Here is a 17,195-nt window from a genome sequence, read left to right as displayed (position 1 = left end):
GTCTATCTTCAGTTATGCTGATATGCTCCTCTATGCTGTCCATGTGAGTGTTCAGGGAATCTGTATTTTGTTTTATCTCTTCCATTGTATCTTTCATCGCTAACATTTCTGATTGATTCTTCTTTATAGATTCAATCCCTTTTGTGAAGTAGCTCCTGAGCTCATTGAATTGTTTCTCTACATTCTCTTTTACCTCGTTGAGTTTTTTGATGATAGCTATTTTGAATTCATTGTCATTTAGATTACATAATTCTGTGTCCTCAGGATTGAATTCTGGATGCTTGTCATTTTCTCTCTTGTCTGGAGATTTGATGTAGTGTCTGATGTTGCTAACAGTAGGTCAGGTCTTACGCATTCTGATATTATTTGGTTGCAGTTACCGCCTATTGCCACTGGGTGGGGGTTGGGAGCCATGTATTCTGACCCTCCACCTTCAGCTGAGATCCCAGGCAGGGGATTGGCGCAGGGCAGGTGTGGGGAGGGGTGCTACCTCCTGCTTGCACTCCATGCTTTCTTGCTCTGCTGTCTGGTCTCCTGGGGTGTTGACTTGATGAGGTCACCCGTCATGAAAGCTTTTGGCTTGTTAGAGGGCTTCCCTCTAGGCTGCAAGTGCCCTAGGGAGACCTTGGTGATCCCACGAATGAGTGACCCCTCCCCTGTTCCTTCCCTCACAGAACCTCCTGCAGTCGCAAGTGCAGTCTTTAGGGAGGGAGCAAAGTCTTCTCTTACCCTGTTCCAGCTCCTCCAAGGGGGGTTCCAGCCTTTCTGCCCTCCGTCATGTGGCTGTGTGTCTCTCCAATGATTTTGTGTTGTGTTAGGGTGTCCTTTGTTGGAGTATGGATGCCCCTTTTTGTCATATGTTGGAGGGGAGAGAGTCCCAGGAAAGTTCACTCTGCCAGGATGCTGATATCACTCCTGTTTTACACTTTTTCAATATCTTGTTATCCCAAATCTTTAATACCTTTTTATTGAATGTGGTAATCTAGTCTGAGTTGGGAATCTAGTCTTCTTGGGAATGAAGGGACTGAATTTACATCTGAGACAGGGGAGAATGGTAGTTTGGGAGAAGCAGGGTTCAAGCCAGTAGGAGCAATGGTATGGAGCCAGGACATTAGTAGGGACGCAGGTGGCCACTGGGCTGGATTTCTAGAACATGAGAGCTTTAATATTCTTGAGAATTCTGAGAAATACTTGGGAAAGGGAACCTGACAAAAGACAAACCTCCTGTGGTCAAGTAGAATGGGGCCGTAGGGCAATTAGGCAAAAAAAAAAGGCTTCCATATTGGAAAGGAGGAAGTAAAACTATCTTTAGTCACAGGTGACATGCTCCTATATAAAAAAAATCTTAAGGAATCCACAAAGAAAATATTGGAACTAATAAATGAATTCAGCAATGTGTTAGAATACAAGATCAATAAGCAAAAATCAATTGTAGTTCTATACACTAACAATAAACAATCTAAAAATGGAATTAAGAAAATAATTCCACTGCAATAGTGTCAAAAAGAAGAAAATACTTAAAAATAAATTTAACAAAAAAAGTGCAAGACTTGTATACTGAAAATTAGGAACATCATTGAAATAAATTAAAGGAGACCTAAATAAATGGAAAGAGACATCCCATGTTTATGTGTTAGAAGACTTAATATTGTTAAGATGGCAATACTCCCCAAATCAATCTGTAGATTCAGTACAAACCCTATCAAAATCCCAGCTGTATTTTTTTTGCATAAATTGATAAACTGATCCTAAAATTCATATGGAGATGCAAGAGACCTGGAATAACCAAAACAATCTTGAAAAAGAAGAATAAATTTAGAGGACTCACACTTCCTGATTTCACAACTTACTGCAAAGCTCCAGTAATCAAGACAGTATGTTACTGGTGTAAGTATAGACATATAGATCAATAGAATTGACTTGAGAGTTTACAAATAATTCCTTACATTTATGATGAGTTGATTTTCCACAAGAGTGTCAAGACAGTTCAATGAGGGAAATAATAGCCTTTTAAACAAATGGTGCTAGGACAACTATATATCCACATGTAAAAGAATGAAGTTGTATCCCTACCTCAGATAATATAGAAAAATTAACTCAAAATGGGTCAGAGACCTAAATGTAAGAGCTAAACCTATAAAACTCTTAGGGGAAAAAGATAGGTGCAGTTCTTTATGACCTTGGATTAGGCAGTGGTTTCTTATGTATAACACCAAAAGCACAAGCAACCAAAGAAAAAATAAATTTATTTAGTTATTAAAATTAAAAAGTTAAAAACTTTTGTGTTTCAAAGGATACCATCAAGAAAGTGAAAAGAAAACTCACAGAATGGGAGAAAATATTTGCAAATCATATATCTGATAAGGGTCTTGTATCCAGAATATGTGAAGAATGTTTACAACTCAACAATAAAAAAGACAAATAGCCCGTTTTAGAAGTGAGCAAATGATCTGAATAGACAGTTCTTCAGAGAAGGCATACAAATGGCCAATAAGCATATGAAAAGATGCTCAACATCATTAGTCATCAGAGAAATGTAAATGAAAACCACAATGAGAACTACCTCATGCCTGCCAGATGGCTATACTAAAAAAGATGGACAATAACAAGTATTGGCAAGGATGTGGGAAATCATACTCCTTATACACTCCTAGCAGGAATGTAAAATAGTGCAGTTGTTTTGGAAAAGAATCTGTAAGTTCCTCAAAAGTTTAAACAGTAGTACCATATGACTCAGAAATTCCACTTCTAGGTATTTACCCCCAAGAGAATTGAAAACACACGTTCATACAAAAATTTGTACACAAATGTTCATGGCAGCATTATTCATAATAGCCAAAAAGCAGATACAACTTGAATGTCTATCAACTGATGAATGGATAAACAGAATGTGGCATATCCATACAATGGAATATTATTCAGCAATAAAAAGGAATGAAGTACCGATACATGCTACAATGTGGATGAGCCTTGAAAACAGTATGCTAAGTGAAAGAAACCAAACACAAAAGGCCCCATATTGTATGATTCCATTTAACTGAAATATCCAGAATAGGGAAATCGATAGAGACAGAATGCAGAGAAGTAGTTGCCAGGGGCTGGGGGGAGGGGGAAATGGGGAGTGACTGCTAATGGGTACACAGATTCTTTTGGGGGTGATGAAAATGTTCTGGAATTAGACAGTGGCGATCGATGCACAACTTTGTGCACAACTAAAAACCATTGAATTGTACACTTTAAAAGGATGAATTTTATGGTATGTAAATTTTATCTTAATAAAAAAAGCAGTGAGTCAGTCACAAAGATGGGGAAGGTAACTGCTCAAATGCCAGAGAATAAGCAAGAAGCTGGGATCCAGAGGCCATAGCAAGCCATTCTCTGCAGTCACAATGAGAGAAGTGCCTCTGGAGACACTGGGGACAAGGGCAGGTGGGAGCGCCTGCGTGTTTAGCCTGGGGGGACAGCAGAACTTGGGGACTCTGAGACGTGTGGTGAGAGCAGCAGCAAGAAGTTTGGAACACAGGCAGTGCTGTGGATCCTGTGTAACATAGGCCTTTCTTTGGGGCCACTCAGTGAGATGTGAGAAGGTAGAAGAGTGGAAATCCTGCCATATGGCTCCTGGGGGGGATAATGAGCCACACACTTGTGGACACGCCTTTGAAGTGACTCATATAGGGGCCACAAACTAGTGGAGCCCAGGAGGCATTTGAGTCATTATTATTTAGCTACAACCTCAGTTTAGAAGCCTAGGACACGTAAAAATAAACCATCTGGTTGTACAATGATTGGGCAACATGCCTTAGTGGCAGTGATCTTTCCAGAAATTATCTGTAGCATCATACAAGCCTTGACGACAGAAATGGCAGACACTTTCATGTCCTTGCATTTTATCTGTTATAATCCCAAATGCCAAATGTGCATCTTGCCTACTACAAAGGGGTCATTGCAATCAATAATTGATTCAAGGCGACAATATTGTAGTACTCTGGTGCATAGTGTGGGCGTGGGGGAGAAAAAAACAGGAAGCAATGACAATATTGATAAAAAACAAAGGATAAAAATTATCCTTTGTCCCTATCATTCAGTTGACCACATTTTAATCACTTGTATTTCCTTTGGTAGTAAATTTAGTAAAGTCAGCACTCTCTCTAACTTTCTTGTCACTGAAAGCTACTGGTCCTGGGAGGCTGGGTAGTGCTGTCACCTGCTGCTGTTATTATGGAGAACTGCAACCAACTCCACAGTCAGAAACCATCTATCGCATTAGTCCAGTTTCACCAATATTGCGATATATTTTAATTGTTATCGACCGATTGTCCTTTTAAGATAAAATCACCTATACCTTATGAAATTTTGGTACTACTGTGATAGATGTTATGAAAATTTTGAATTATTTTCTGTCAAAGCTGGAGGCCTAGATTGGCCAAGTGAGACTGTGGGTGAGGTGGGGGCAAGGTGGGCCGGACAGGCCACACTGGCACTCGTCTTTTTAAAGATGGCCAGCATCTGTCAGGGGAAGGAAGGAACCCATCACGTAGCAGACGCCCCAGGAGACAAACCTTGTCACCTGCTCTTCTGGATTAAAAACGAGCGTTGATTTGTTCATAGTCATGGTGCCAAAAATTAAAATTTAACATAGAAGTAAATGTTATAGGAGAATAAAATGTTTTCATTGATCATAGCTAGTTTCCTTTTCCATAATTCTTTCTTCCTAGTGAACCATTTTTCATTTGTTAATTTTTCTTCTATTTGTCAGCTTGTAAAGTTTTGGGGCGTTTACATGTTTACACATAATGGTACAAAAAGTCATCTATTAATTCATTTAAAATTTTTCATACTATAATTTACTCTTTGCCCAAACTGTAGGCAGACCTAGGATAAAGTAGACTGAGTGAAGAGGAACCAGAAAGAAAACTGCAGTTTGGGGCACATGGTAAGAATCTTATCCACGAGAGCATTCAGGGATGGGGCAATGGTACGTGCACCTGGCTCTCCCTGTTGGCTTGCCTGTAGAGGGACAAGGGGAAACCCACTGAATTCGGAGCCTGAAGCTCTAGATTAGAGTTTTGACTCAGACACTTCTTAGGCATGTGGTTTTACCTTTTCAGTGTGTTTTCTCATTTATAAAATGGTGATAAATAACAACATCTGCTTCATAGTGGTGGGGATTAAATGAGATTATGTGTGTGAAGGCACATTTTCCACTATAAAGCTCCGTATGTGTGTCTACACATCTTGTCTACATAACTGCCATTCTGTTTCTTCTTCATTGCTAAGAGCATCCTGATTTTATGTGGGATGTTTGATCTCAGCTAATCATTTCATCTCTATTTGCCCTCTGCCACTTATTTATTTTCTCAGCCTCCTTTGCAGCCGTGAGACCCACTTCCAGCCAACAAGAGGTAAGGGGAAGTCTGCTGGGGCTTCTGGGAGAGTTTCCTCCCTGAGAAGAGGAAAGGCCCTTTTCCCACCATCACTGCTGTTCCTTATTGTTTGGATGCTAGTGGGAAATCATGATTCTTGGAGCTGTGGCAGCCATCTTGGGAACATGAGGTAAGAAGCATGGGGATGAAAAGCTGACTTGTTGAGAATGGCAGAGTAGAAGTACTGGAAATTACCTGGGTCTTTTTGGCTTCATAAAATTTCTGAACCAATCTGGAACTAACTCCCTTCAGGTTTCTAGGTTTGTGAGATGGTCAATGACTTTATTGATTGAGCCACTGCTAGTCAGATATTCTGTTACTTGCAACCAAATGCATCCTAACTGATACCATATGTAGAGTGCTTATGTGGGGGCATGCATGTGAGTGTGCTTCCTTGAGGTCATGGCAGTATAACAGGAGAGAGCGCTAAATATGCGAGTCATAAGCTGGGGATCACTGGCTCTAAATTAACACTCTGAGCCTTCACTGACTGATTTATACAATAGGAATAATACCACTTAACCCGCAGAGTTTTGGGGACGACTAAATAAAATAATACAAGTGAAAATGCTTTGCAACTCAACAAGGGCTATATAGACATAAGGTCTTATTAGATATCCTCTTGCTGTTTGACTATAGTGGAGGAATTATGAAGGCATGCAGGTACAAATGACTAAGTGAATAGTCAACCCTGCCCCTCTTTCATGGTCTCCACCGAAGTATTCCCAAAGGACTCAAGCTACCCCCTCAAAGCAGCACTGTCTAGCTCTCCATTTCCCATACTTAAAGGCTCTTTGTTTCTTTTTCCTTCCCCCCTCATTTCAATCCTTCTAATAAGAAATGGACTCATCTTGTGCCCATCACCTCAGGCCCAGTTAATTGTTACCCACCAGTCTGGTTATGTGTTGGTGTGTGCCCAGCGCTTCTTCTGTTATATGGGGGCCCTAAACTGATGAAGTGATAACTAGTAGAAATTTCAGGGGGCTGTGGCAGGAGGTCAAGGAAAAGCACTTGGCTTCTTGGTGCTTTTGGGAGACTCCAGTTGGGAGGGATGCTCAGCTCACAAGAACTCCACTCTCTGGGAAGGATCATCCACAAGTATGTACCCCAATGTCCTCCTCCATGCTAGGTGACCTTGTCCCTGGCCAAGGGTTGGGTGATTAATGCAGGCTGGGGCAATCAGAAGCCAGGGATTTTTAAAACTGGAATTGGGGAAATAGATTTGGCAATCTCTAGTGAGGTCTGAGTTCTTGGTTCTGCTTATTTCTGAGGCCCACCTGCACCTCTGCCTTTCCTGCCATGATATGAAATTTTCCCAATGAACCCCTTTGTCCTGGTTTGGGTTGCTTCAAATATGGGCACTGAGACAAGGACTTGGTTGCAGGTGGTCTATTTGGGTGATGATCCCAGAGAACATAAGTGAAGGAGTGGGGAAGTGAGACAGGGAAAGGGGAAAGCCAATAAGGGTATAATAATGAGCAGATTTCTGCTGTGGGCAACTGGGGCCCAATCCTGCTGGGGACCTCTGGGAAACTGTAGACCACATCTCAAAATCAGTCCACCAGAGGACAGGGAGGATGGGGGCATTTATCACCGACTTCCATCCCCATTAGCTGAGGTTTGTCCCTAGGGGTGCCTGTTCCCTGGCACTTATGGGTCATGCATGCAGCACACCCAGGCAACGTGCCTTGGAGATGGAGAGAGCCCCAACGCAGAGAAGCAGAGAGATTCAGGCTTCTGAGGTGCAAAGCTGACTGTACTGAGAACTGTTGACAGCTGCAGAACTCTGGTGGGCAGAGGCCATATTGAGACAGGCATCAACGCGGTCTGCCACACCCCTTCTTGGCCTAAACTAGTTCACTTTGGGTTTCTGTCACTGGCAACCAAAGGAGTCCTGGTTATGCAGCACACTTCAGTTCTTCTCACAGAGTCAGTCATGCCTATCTTGGGCCAGCCCTCTGTACAAGGCATTGCTGTCAGGAGTACTTCCTTGACATATGCTGCTGAGGGCTCATGGGGGCAAAAAGACTGGGGCAAAAAGACTGGGGCAAAATTTATGGGCTGACTGTGGGGCAGGGTGTCAAAAATGGCTCATTGTTGTTGTTCGTCCATGAAGTGATGCCACCTTTTGTCTGGTGAAGGGCTCTGAACATATACGAGTAGTCAAACACCTGGGGAAATACTAAGGTGCTCACTCTATTCTTTTCCCTAGTGTATAAATAACTCACTTTTGGTGCCATGTGATCTCAAAGTGTGATGTCTAAGCTGAATTTTAAAGACATAGTTCTTTTAAACAGCACATGAATAGAAGTGAATGGTGAACCTCAAACTGAGATGAACCATGGTTATCTGCTGACCTCCTAAACTACTGGAAAGTTGGTTTTCTTTTTACTGACATAAAAACAAGCCAGTTGCTTTTGTATGGAATGCATTCAGCTGCAGAGAATAGAAATTTGACTTTAGGAGCTCATACGAATCGGAGCTTCTTTTCCTCACGTAACGAGAAGACTGGTAGGGGATGGTTGCTGATGACAGTTCAGCAGCTGACCATGCCATCAGGATCTCGGACATGGGGTCACTTTCATCCAGGGGATGAATTATAAGTGTGTCCACCCTGTTTAATCCTCCTATTGAAGGGAAGTTCTATGTAAAGATAATTTCAGAGACTGGAGAAGTAAATAAAAAAAATTAAAAGTAGTGTTAAAAATAATGAGCACAAGAAAAACAAACAAAAAACCCAAACAAAGCAAATATAATGAGCATGTACCTTAGGATTCAGCAGTGTTCTGTTTAAAAAGTGTTTTGCCTTGTACCTCGTCCTGGTCTCTGTCATACTTAAAATAGATATTTCCTCTTTGTTTTGTTTTGTTTTGTTGTCTCCTGTGCTCTGGGGTCAAAGTCAATGCCACCAGTAGAGGCAGTCGAGCAGAGAGAGCAAGGACTCTGGGCCCTGGAACCACACGAGTTGGTTGATCTGCGACCATTTTTGACCTACAAAAAGGGTGATGTCTTATAGTTCGATGTAATATTATAATTGTCATCATTTGGTGAGCATTTATTGAGTAACGATTATGAAATCACTTTCACAGCTCCTGAGTGACCAAGCTAGGACTCAAACACTATTTGATGTCAGTGTCCCCGTTGAGAAGCTCTGTGCCATGCCACCCCCCTCAATTTTTATCAAATACTCCTCATCTTCTGGCCTCCAGGTGATAAAGCTAAAGATAGAAACTTTTCCTACTTTTCGAACTTCACTGTGCCCCCTCAGAATTTGTGAGAAAATGCAACCAGCATTTTCTGGAAGATTAGGAGGGCAGTAAGATTCCATAGCCACCTTCCGGCTGACATTTGAGCCCTGCTTTCAGCACGGTCAAGCCTTTCGGAGGCAGCCAGCGTATGGCTTGTATCAAACTCTATATTTAGGAAGAACAACTGTGAGCTATGACAGGAATTCTCTTTAACACTTCGCCTTAAACTGAGTTCCCCTCCAGCCCCGAGCCAGGAGCAGTTCGAGTACTTGAGCTATTTCAGCCACATGAAAAGCATCGGAATTGAGATCGCAGCTCAGAGGACACCGGGCATCCTTTCCACCTTCTGAGGAGCCTTGTATTCTCACACCTGGCTGCCTGGGACTTTCCTTAGGCAGTAAACAAATACATAAAGCAGGTAAGCAGGAGGACCTAGCTCGGGCAACTGGGATTTCTGAAGATTTCTTTGATACCTAACTTGAAGTGGCTATTTGGAACTTTGTAGGCTTGTAACCAGTGGGTGTAGCTTCCTTGTAAATTCACTGTTTATTTGTGGTGTTGCTACTTCTGTTTTATAAATTGTGTGTGTGTGTGGGGGGGGGAGGTGTTGAAAGAATATTGAACTAGAAGTAGTTCTCTTTGATAGGGACCTTAACAAAATTTCCACAGTCCAGATATGATGATTGTGACCCTGAACATGATGTCATTTTGTTTCTTATGGCCAGGGTTACAGTCGGTCAGCTGCAGACTGATTCAGGTTGTAAGCCTAGAAATAATCAGGGGAATTTGGGACAGAGAAAAGCTATAATGCTAGCTCTTAGGTTTACTTAAATCTGATTTCCAGAGTTGTTACACAGTACAAGTTTAAAATGCTTTTCTTCTCTCCCTAAGCGCAAGGCTTGGCCTCAATGATAAAGTTCTAGTAACGTATAGATCGATTAGTACTGCAGAACCATCCTGTCGAAAGCCCCGCTTTGGTCACAGTTTTCCCCGCACCCAGCAGGGTAGAGGGCAGCATTCCCGTGTCTTTCTCTGTCGGCACCAGGTTCTGGTACATGACAAAGCCGAGCGCCTCTTCCCTCTGGCATATTTCAGGCAGAGTCAACAAGGAGTTAGTTCAGACAGCTGAACATCTTTCTACACCCTTCTCAGGAATTATTTTTAGCTGCAGGACAGAAGATAATTCCCTTTGAGACTGAGCTTTAGCCATTTAATTGAACTTTAAAAAGAACAAACAAAGCCCCCGTCTCCAAATATTGATCTATTTCCCTCTGGATCCCTTCTTCTTAAATTAGGGATATTAATGTTGACAAATTTTTAGTAAGCGAAAGAGTCTTATTTAGAAGTCAGATCTTAGGTGCTGCCCAGTCAAAAGCCAGCGGAGGTATAGCATACATGACTCAGCGTACAGACCATTAAAGGTCCCCACTGACCTGCACAGCTGCTAGGAAAACTCCGCTGTGGTAAGCCGGCAAGACTTGCCATTATAGTATAGGCTTTGTAAAAGTCAATATATGTCTTGTCAAACTTTCCATTATTCCAAGTTTTGGCCAGAACCAGGAGACACAGTAAGAGAGTGCTTTAAAGAGCACCTCTTTGCATGAAAAGCTGTGGCCCCGGTGTGAGTGGAGTTGAGCATCTAAGGCATAGCTTTCTTTTTTCGGTCCCAGCACAAGACATGCAGATAAAGAGGGAAGGTGCATTCTACAGTCTGCATCCCTAATGGAGGTGAAGGCAGGGCTAGGGAAACAGCCAGGGAACACTGTCTATTTTTATTCATCAGTGTACATTGCCCTGATTTCTCTTCGAATAATGAGGACAGCAGGAACGTCTGCAGAACTGACTTACACAAATGTTATCTAGCCTGTACGCAAAGAATAAGAGCGGGGATCTGACCAACTTTCTAGAGATGTCTCTATCGCAGATTGACATATATGTTCAGGAGGCATTCGAATGCAAAGGAGTTTATACCAAAGCTATACAGGAGACAAGGCCCAAGGTGTAGCCATCCGTTAGGATCAGAGGTCCACAAAAAATAAAGCAATCCATTAGTTCAGTGAAAAAACAAAATCAGCCTAATTTGTAAAAAAAAAAATCAACACAGTATAAATAACACAATCATTCATTGCCTGGTTTTAAAAAAATATTTCAACCTGTTATTGTTATAACATGAATTCCTAATTTCCAAGTTTCAAATTGATGTACAATAAATTTTTAAAAGTTGCCGAGTGATATTTGTTACTCTTTAGCTGTACATGCACAGAGAATACTATATGCTGAGATATTTAAGGTCCTGTGAGAATTATTGCTTTGCATGACTTCTAATAGCTTTTGAGGAACAGAAACATTAAAAATTAAACTACCAAGCTTTTCCTTTTGAAATTGAGCTGTGTCCTAGATTCAAAAATTAAAAATCCTTCATTGACTCTTTGACATTGCAGGGAAACTGGCAAGCTATTTGAAACATGTTATAGAAACATGTTATAGAGCAAAATGCATGCCTGATTGTTCAATTTGTTGTTGCTTTTTAATTTTTTAACCATATTGAAAATAATTCTATCTAGACCTTTATAGCATGGAGGCCATATCTATATGTTACTAAAACATTCAGGTGGAACTTTAAAACAGAATTCCATTGTTTTTATGTATGTGATTCCAAAGACTATATATTTGGATATACTAATTATAAAGATTTTTAAAAATTATGTGATTGTTTAAAGCTGCAGATCAGTACAGTGATCAGACTCCCTAGCAACGACCACAAAACAAGAAACGTTTGCATCTCGTTTTATAGTTCACGAGGCATTTTCAGGAACATTATGTCATTTTGATTCTTACCACAACCTGTGAAGCAGGTAAAATTTAAGGAAGAGGAAATGGGCCAAGAGACGTTGAGTGACTTAGCGCAGGTTATGCAGGACTTGTGGCGAATGTCGACACTGCTCTCTGTCCATTTACGTTTACTCACCAGGTAGCACACACACTTACACCAATCGCTAGAGGAAAGTCAGTCAACCCATTTTATAATCTGGGTTAAAAAAAGCAGCATGTTTCCATTTCACTGAGTTTTTAAGTTTTTCAGTTGGTCCTGGTGACATTTCATAGACCAACCTCTAACACCACTCATCCCCGGGATAACAGGCCAGAGCCCGGGCAGTGCCTGCTGCCCCTGTCCCGGTACACCTCGACCACTAGTCACCATGCTCTAAGTCAGGTCTCACAAGCTGAAAGAAAGCACAAGTCCTTTGGGAAGTAATCACTGCTACATCTTGGGGATCTGACATGGTCACGTAAGTCCTATTTGCCTTCTGAGACTGTTTCATTAAGAAAAAAGAAGATAGGTGAGGCTTGCCGGCTGCCTGTGTTTACAGAGCCTAGGTTCTGACACACAGAGCAAGGAGGGGTGGCACACGTCCTCCCAGCATCTCTCAGGGCGCTGGGGGAAACAGACACGTGCACAGCGCGCGGAGAGCATCGCAGTAGTAAGAACGTGGTACAGGCCATTTCTCTCTGGTGTTCAACTGAGAGGAGGCGCTCCCAAGGGACTGATGCGCAGCCCAGGCAACAACTAATTCAGATCAGAAGTTCCATTTCAAGCGGAGAGCTTCCAAGGCCCCAAACAAAGGTGTTTTATTCCCACAGCCTCTTTGCTTTGCTGCTTTTGGCAGGGGGGCAGGAGGGCAGGGAAGGAGATGATAGCGCCTTTCAAGTTTCTGATTGCCTATCATTAGCATCAGGGGCGAGGCATCTCAGCATTTCTCCTCCTGAATGATTTATCCCGGAGCTCTAGTGTTCCCTCTCCCTGAGGCATTAGGAAGGAGAGTCTCTGAGTAACCTCGGAAACTGAGACTGAAAGAATAGATGGCCAGTGAGAGGGGTGACTGCCCAGTTGAATTGTGAGTTAAGTTCTAATTTATCAAGATCGAGAATCTGAATGCTGCCACCTCTAACAGTTTCTTATTTGTTTTTTCAGGGATAAGACTGCGTGAATATGTCGAAACAGCCAGTTTCCAATGTCAGAGCCATCCAGGTAAGTAGGCATATTTGTGTTTTAACATCAGCTCTGCGACTTCTGGCCTGTTTGCTTAATAAATCAGACTTTTTGTGATTGTTCACCCCTGATGATAAGCTTCAAAAAAAAAACAAGTTTTCTGTCTATAAGACTCCTAAAGTACAATTGAGAAAGGATCCAAGGCTGGTAAGGTACAACTGAGAAAGGAGAAGCTATTCTTGTTTAATTGTGCTGAATTGTAAGACAGTCAAAGTTTATGAATGAGAATTAAACAATCTTCCACAAAAATGTAGTGTGTACGTTTTTTGATGTGTATGTTTTTGATGTGCTCATTGATAGAGAATTTAAAAACAATTTTTATTCTTATATCAAGTTGAGTTTGTTGACCCATCTGTTTAAAATACATCTTTCTTTAAGTGATATCCTTTTCTTGTCAAATGTTCTTCCCAAGGCTGGGTTTTTATCTTTTGAAGTCCATATGCTATCCCATCTCCTCGTGCCCTCCCAGAAAACAAATTCTTTGGTGATTTCAACTGACTTAAGTGTCATCTACAAAAAGGGGAGGGGGAAGCAGGCATTTTGGAACATAAATACAATTATTAAAATAACTTTCAAGATTTGTTTTTACTCAGTACTTAATTTATTATTTCTCTTATGGGTTCTGTGTTGAATTCTCAAATGGCTCCTGCCCTGGGACTCTGGGCACAATGCTGTATTGTAAAATTCCATCTTTCCTTTCTGTCAACATGGAGCCATCTGTGCTTTCTCCAAAGGAACTTTTAAACTTTTTCTCTTGGACTTTTCTGAATACTGCAGAGCATGCAGCAGTTCCTGAATATTTTGGGTCTGATGCACCATCACAGCACAAATGCATTCACAAGCAGTTGACCATATCTTGGCGGGGCATGCGTGTGGCCAGGTTGTGGAGTTGGAAATCCTAGCACACGTGGAGGGGAGTGGCGGGACAGGTCTTTACCTGTCATGACTAATGCATAGCCTCCAAAGGATGGGGTTCTTAAGTGGCAAGATGTTTAACAACCTCTGGAAACCTGTCCTAGAACAAACCACCAAGGAAGGGCCTACGCATTTGGCAAGGATCCAACTCCACGTTGCCACGTTTGGCCCTCTCGTGTCCACCTAGGGAGTCTCTGACATCCCCTGATGTTGGTAGTGGAATTTATTTTGCCTCCCAGACCTGTGGGAATCCTTGAGCTTTCGAACCTTCTCTTTCACCCAGTGTGCATAGGGGTTAGTAGCATGGGCTCTGAAGCCAGATTGCTGAGGTTTGAATCCTTAAATCCATCTTGCACTGGTGTGGGATCATGGGAAAACTTCTTTACCTACTTGACCTCTCTTCCTCCATTTCCACATCTGTAAAATGGGTATAGTTACAGTACTCACCTCCTAGGGTTACATGTTCAAGATGCTTAGAACAGCATAGTAAGCCCACATTAAGTGTCAACCGTTATTATAATAATTATCATTCAGGAATGTTTTATGTTAAAGTCGTGAGAAATAATACCATTTAACCATTGCATTTGAAGCTCCTGAAGTGCTAAATACAAATGTTCCTTTTCATTTTGCAGGACACAAAAACATAGTCTTCTCCTGGGCTGCCTTTGTTTCTCTTCCTTTTAAAGCTGAAAGTGTGTTGATTTTTCTCCCTTAGCGCTTCCTGGCCTCCCTCAAGTCTACACTGAAAATTCACCAGTATTTTATCTACTAATTTTGACCTTGATATATTTTTAGGTCTGTAATATTTTAAAAGCTGCTATTGACTATTCTCAATAGCTGTTATTATACTGCATTAAAAAAAAATCCATCCAGTCTACCAACAAAGGCAATGTGGTGGTTCCTTATGGATGTGGTATTGCCTCTTTCAATAAATTTTATGCCACACAAAAAGCCTAATTTAATGCACCTTCAAATGAAATGTTATTTCTTGTGGCTAAATAGGATCTACATTATCTGATATTTTCCTATCATCTCTGCATTAATCTGAAGTAGGTTCCATTAAATAAAAGATGAAAAAGGTTACAGTCTTCCATTTTTATATGGTATACACGGTTTTATATGGTTTATTTTAGGAATATTATTTAAGGTACAGTCATGTCTAGAACAAATAGAAAGCTCGACTGATGAGGGAGTGCCTTTGTTGTCTAAATACCACTTAAAGATCTTTAATGTTCTATTCAACACACTCTGGTTGCTTCTCCTTTTTGTTAGGATCTTATCTCCAATTCAGTTCAACTGTCATTTCCTGGGCGCATACTTTGTGCCAGGCACCATGCTAAGTGTAGGCTGTGCAAAGATGAATTGATACCTGATCCCTATGTTTGAGGAGCTCATGGTCTCCAGGACTCCAGTTCTATGACTTTGGACAAGTCATTTAGCCTCTTTGTGCCTCAGTTTCCTCATCTGTCAAGTGGAGAATTAATAACAGTCCCTATCTCATAGGATTGCTTTGTGGGTTAAATGAATTAATACATGTAAATGCTTAGGCCAGTGCCTGGCTCGTAATTGCTTACTATGTTTTAGCCGTTATCATCAATCATCATCATCATCTAGTTCAACAGTTTCCCAAGTATGCCTCTTGAAATGCTAGTTTTATGAGATGTTGTTAATTAGAGGGTTCCACGATTAAGTGTTTGGGAAACACTACGTTAAGCAAAGTTGAATAGGTTCTTTACTGCAGGATTTCTTAGAGTCCATAACTTGCTGACAGCATCATATATTTCCAAGAAGGTGGTGATGTATGCAATGTTTTCGAAACATATTGGACCTTTTTAATGAGTGTCTTGCAGGATAGTATTTTGCAGTGCAAACTTCTAGAAATGATGATTTAGAGCTAGACTTTGGCTGGGTTGTGCAAACTTAAGCCACTGTCAACCATACTTCTAACAGTCAGGTATTTGGGGAGTTAAATTACCGCACCTGTGTGCATCAGACAACATGGAGCCAAACAGTTGCAAATCTCTGCCCAGCCACTCACTCACTCTATGAACTTAGTTCATCCTTAGTTTACCCTTCTGTAAAATGGGGACTACTTAATAGGATTGTTATAATGAATAAACAAAATAATGTATGACAAGTGCCTGATTTATAGCACACAAATTCCTTAACAGATGGCTCTTCTGACTATACAAGTAATGCATGGAATGGTCTTGGTTTCTCTTCAACAAGTTCCATTTCCTCTGTACCCCAGGAAAAGAGGGTACAGATGGGTAGGGAGATGGTATAGAGGGTAAAGAAGATGGACAGTTGTCTTTCACATTGACATTGAAGAAGAGTGGCCTTTGAAGCTAAGGGGACTCTATCTAAGTCCACATTTCTTTTTAGTTGTATTAATGAAATCTCAGCCAGAGGCATAAAAATATCCTGAAGGCAATATCCTTCCATAGCCTGGAGAGGGCCTTTGTCTCCTAAGCAGCTGATGAGGCTCTATACCAGATGTTGGCAAACCTTTTCTGTAAAGGACCAGATAATAAATATTTTAGGATTTGAAGATCACTGGGTCTCTGTTCCAGTTACTCAGTTCTGCTGTTATAGCACAAAAGCAGCCATAGGCAATACATAAATGAATGAGTGTGGCTGTGTGCCAATGAGACTTTGTTTACAAAAACAGATGGCAGGTTGGATTTGACCCCCCAGGCCAGGACGTAGTTTGCTGACCTTGGTTTTGTACTCTCCAGGCTATTTGTTAAACCCCACTGTTGGTGGGAATGGAGTTGCAACCAAGGTAACATCAGCATACTAGGCACAGTGGGTCTGATCTCTTCAGATGAGAGAATTTGACATGACAGGTGGTGGGGAACACTGGAGCTGCTGAGAAATCTAATCCCATCAACGATCTGCTCTGTGAGTCTCTCTAATGAGTCCGAGTGACACTGGCCACTGGCGGCACCTGCCTGTCCTTCCCCTTCCTCCTGAACACACCCGCTTTGGAAACCACCATGGTCCTCCCCAGGGCCTCAGCCCACCCGGAGCCAGTGTTCTCTGGGTCATCACTGGTCCTTTCTTTCCACTGTTGATCAAAGTAAGCTGAGTATTATTTGTCCTCTCCCATGAGACCTGAGAGCTTCATGGTTGAATGGAAAAGAGTCCTGTGCCCTAGTGTTAGCTCTGCCCTGTGACTTCACTCCCTGGTCCTCATGATCTGCAAAGGGAGGATATTGCCTTAAATGACCTCTTAGCCTCTGTCCAGCTTCTAATATTCTATGAACTTCTTGAGAATAACTTCTAAGTTCTATTATTAGGATGATAATAATAGTCACAGTTTGTTCAGAGTTTACTGTTACTTGGCACAGTGCAATGGGATTTGCATGGATTATAATGAAAGGTTTGGAGAAATGAAAGAACTCACCCAGGATCACACAGCTTGTAAGAAGGGGAGTTAGGACCTGAACTCAAGTTGTTCAGTCTGATCCCAAAGCCTGTGTTTGCAACCACTCTGCAGCCCTGTCTAGTCTCATTACTTACCATCCCCACCCTGGCACAGAGAGTGAGGATGGA

At 41.7% G+C, this 17,195-nt stretch overlaps 1 protein-coding gene across 5 annotated transcripts in view; it reads left to right on the top strand.

Moving 5' to 3' along the window:
- Nucleotides 1–17,195, top strand: part of SMPX (small muscle protein X-linked) — a 128,177-nt gene that overhangs the window by 67,279 nt on the left and 43,703 nt on the right. For 2 of the 5 annotated variants that reach the window (XM_070257240.1, XM_070257241.1), the window contains 7 exons: nucleotides 4,867–4,933; nucleotides 5,362–5,402; nucleotides 5,505–5,553; nucleotides 8,323–8,425; nucleotides 8,513–8,632; nucleotides 8,915–9,089; nucleotides 12,645–12,701. In XM_070257240.1, coding sequence (XP_070113341.1) covers nucleotides 12,663–12,701 — 39 coding nt within the window. In that variant the 5' untranslated portion in view covers nucleotides 4,867–4,933; nucleotides 5,362–5,402; nucleotides 5,505–5,553; ... (2 more) ...; nucleotides 8,915–9,089; nucleotides 12,645–12,662. Of the gene's footprint in view, nucleotides 1–4,866; nucleotides 4,934–5,361; nucleotides 5,554–8,322; nucleotides 8,426–8,512; nucleotides 8,633–8,914; nucleotides 9,090–12,644; nucleotides 12,702–17,195 lie in introns of all 5 variants that reach the window. The other 3 variants (XM_070257239.1, XM_001492037.5, XM_070257242.1) reach the window with 2 other exon arrangements.

The sequence above is a fragment of the Equus caballus genome, chromosome X, assembly GCF_041296265.1.
Source record: "Equus caballus isolate H_3958 breed thoroughbred chromosome X, TB-T2T, whole genome shotgun sequence".
Taxonomy (NCBI): Eukaryota; Metazoa; Chordata; class Mammalia; order Perissodactyla; family Equidae; genus Equus; species Equus caballus.
This window is presented reverse-complemented; position numbering and strand designations above follow the sequence as displayed.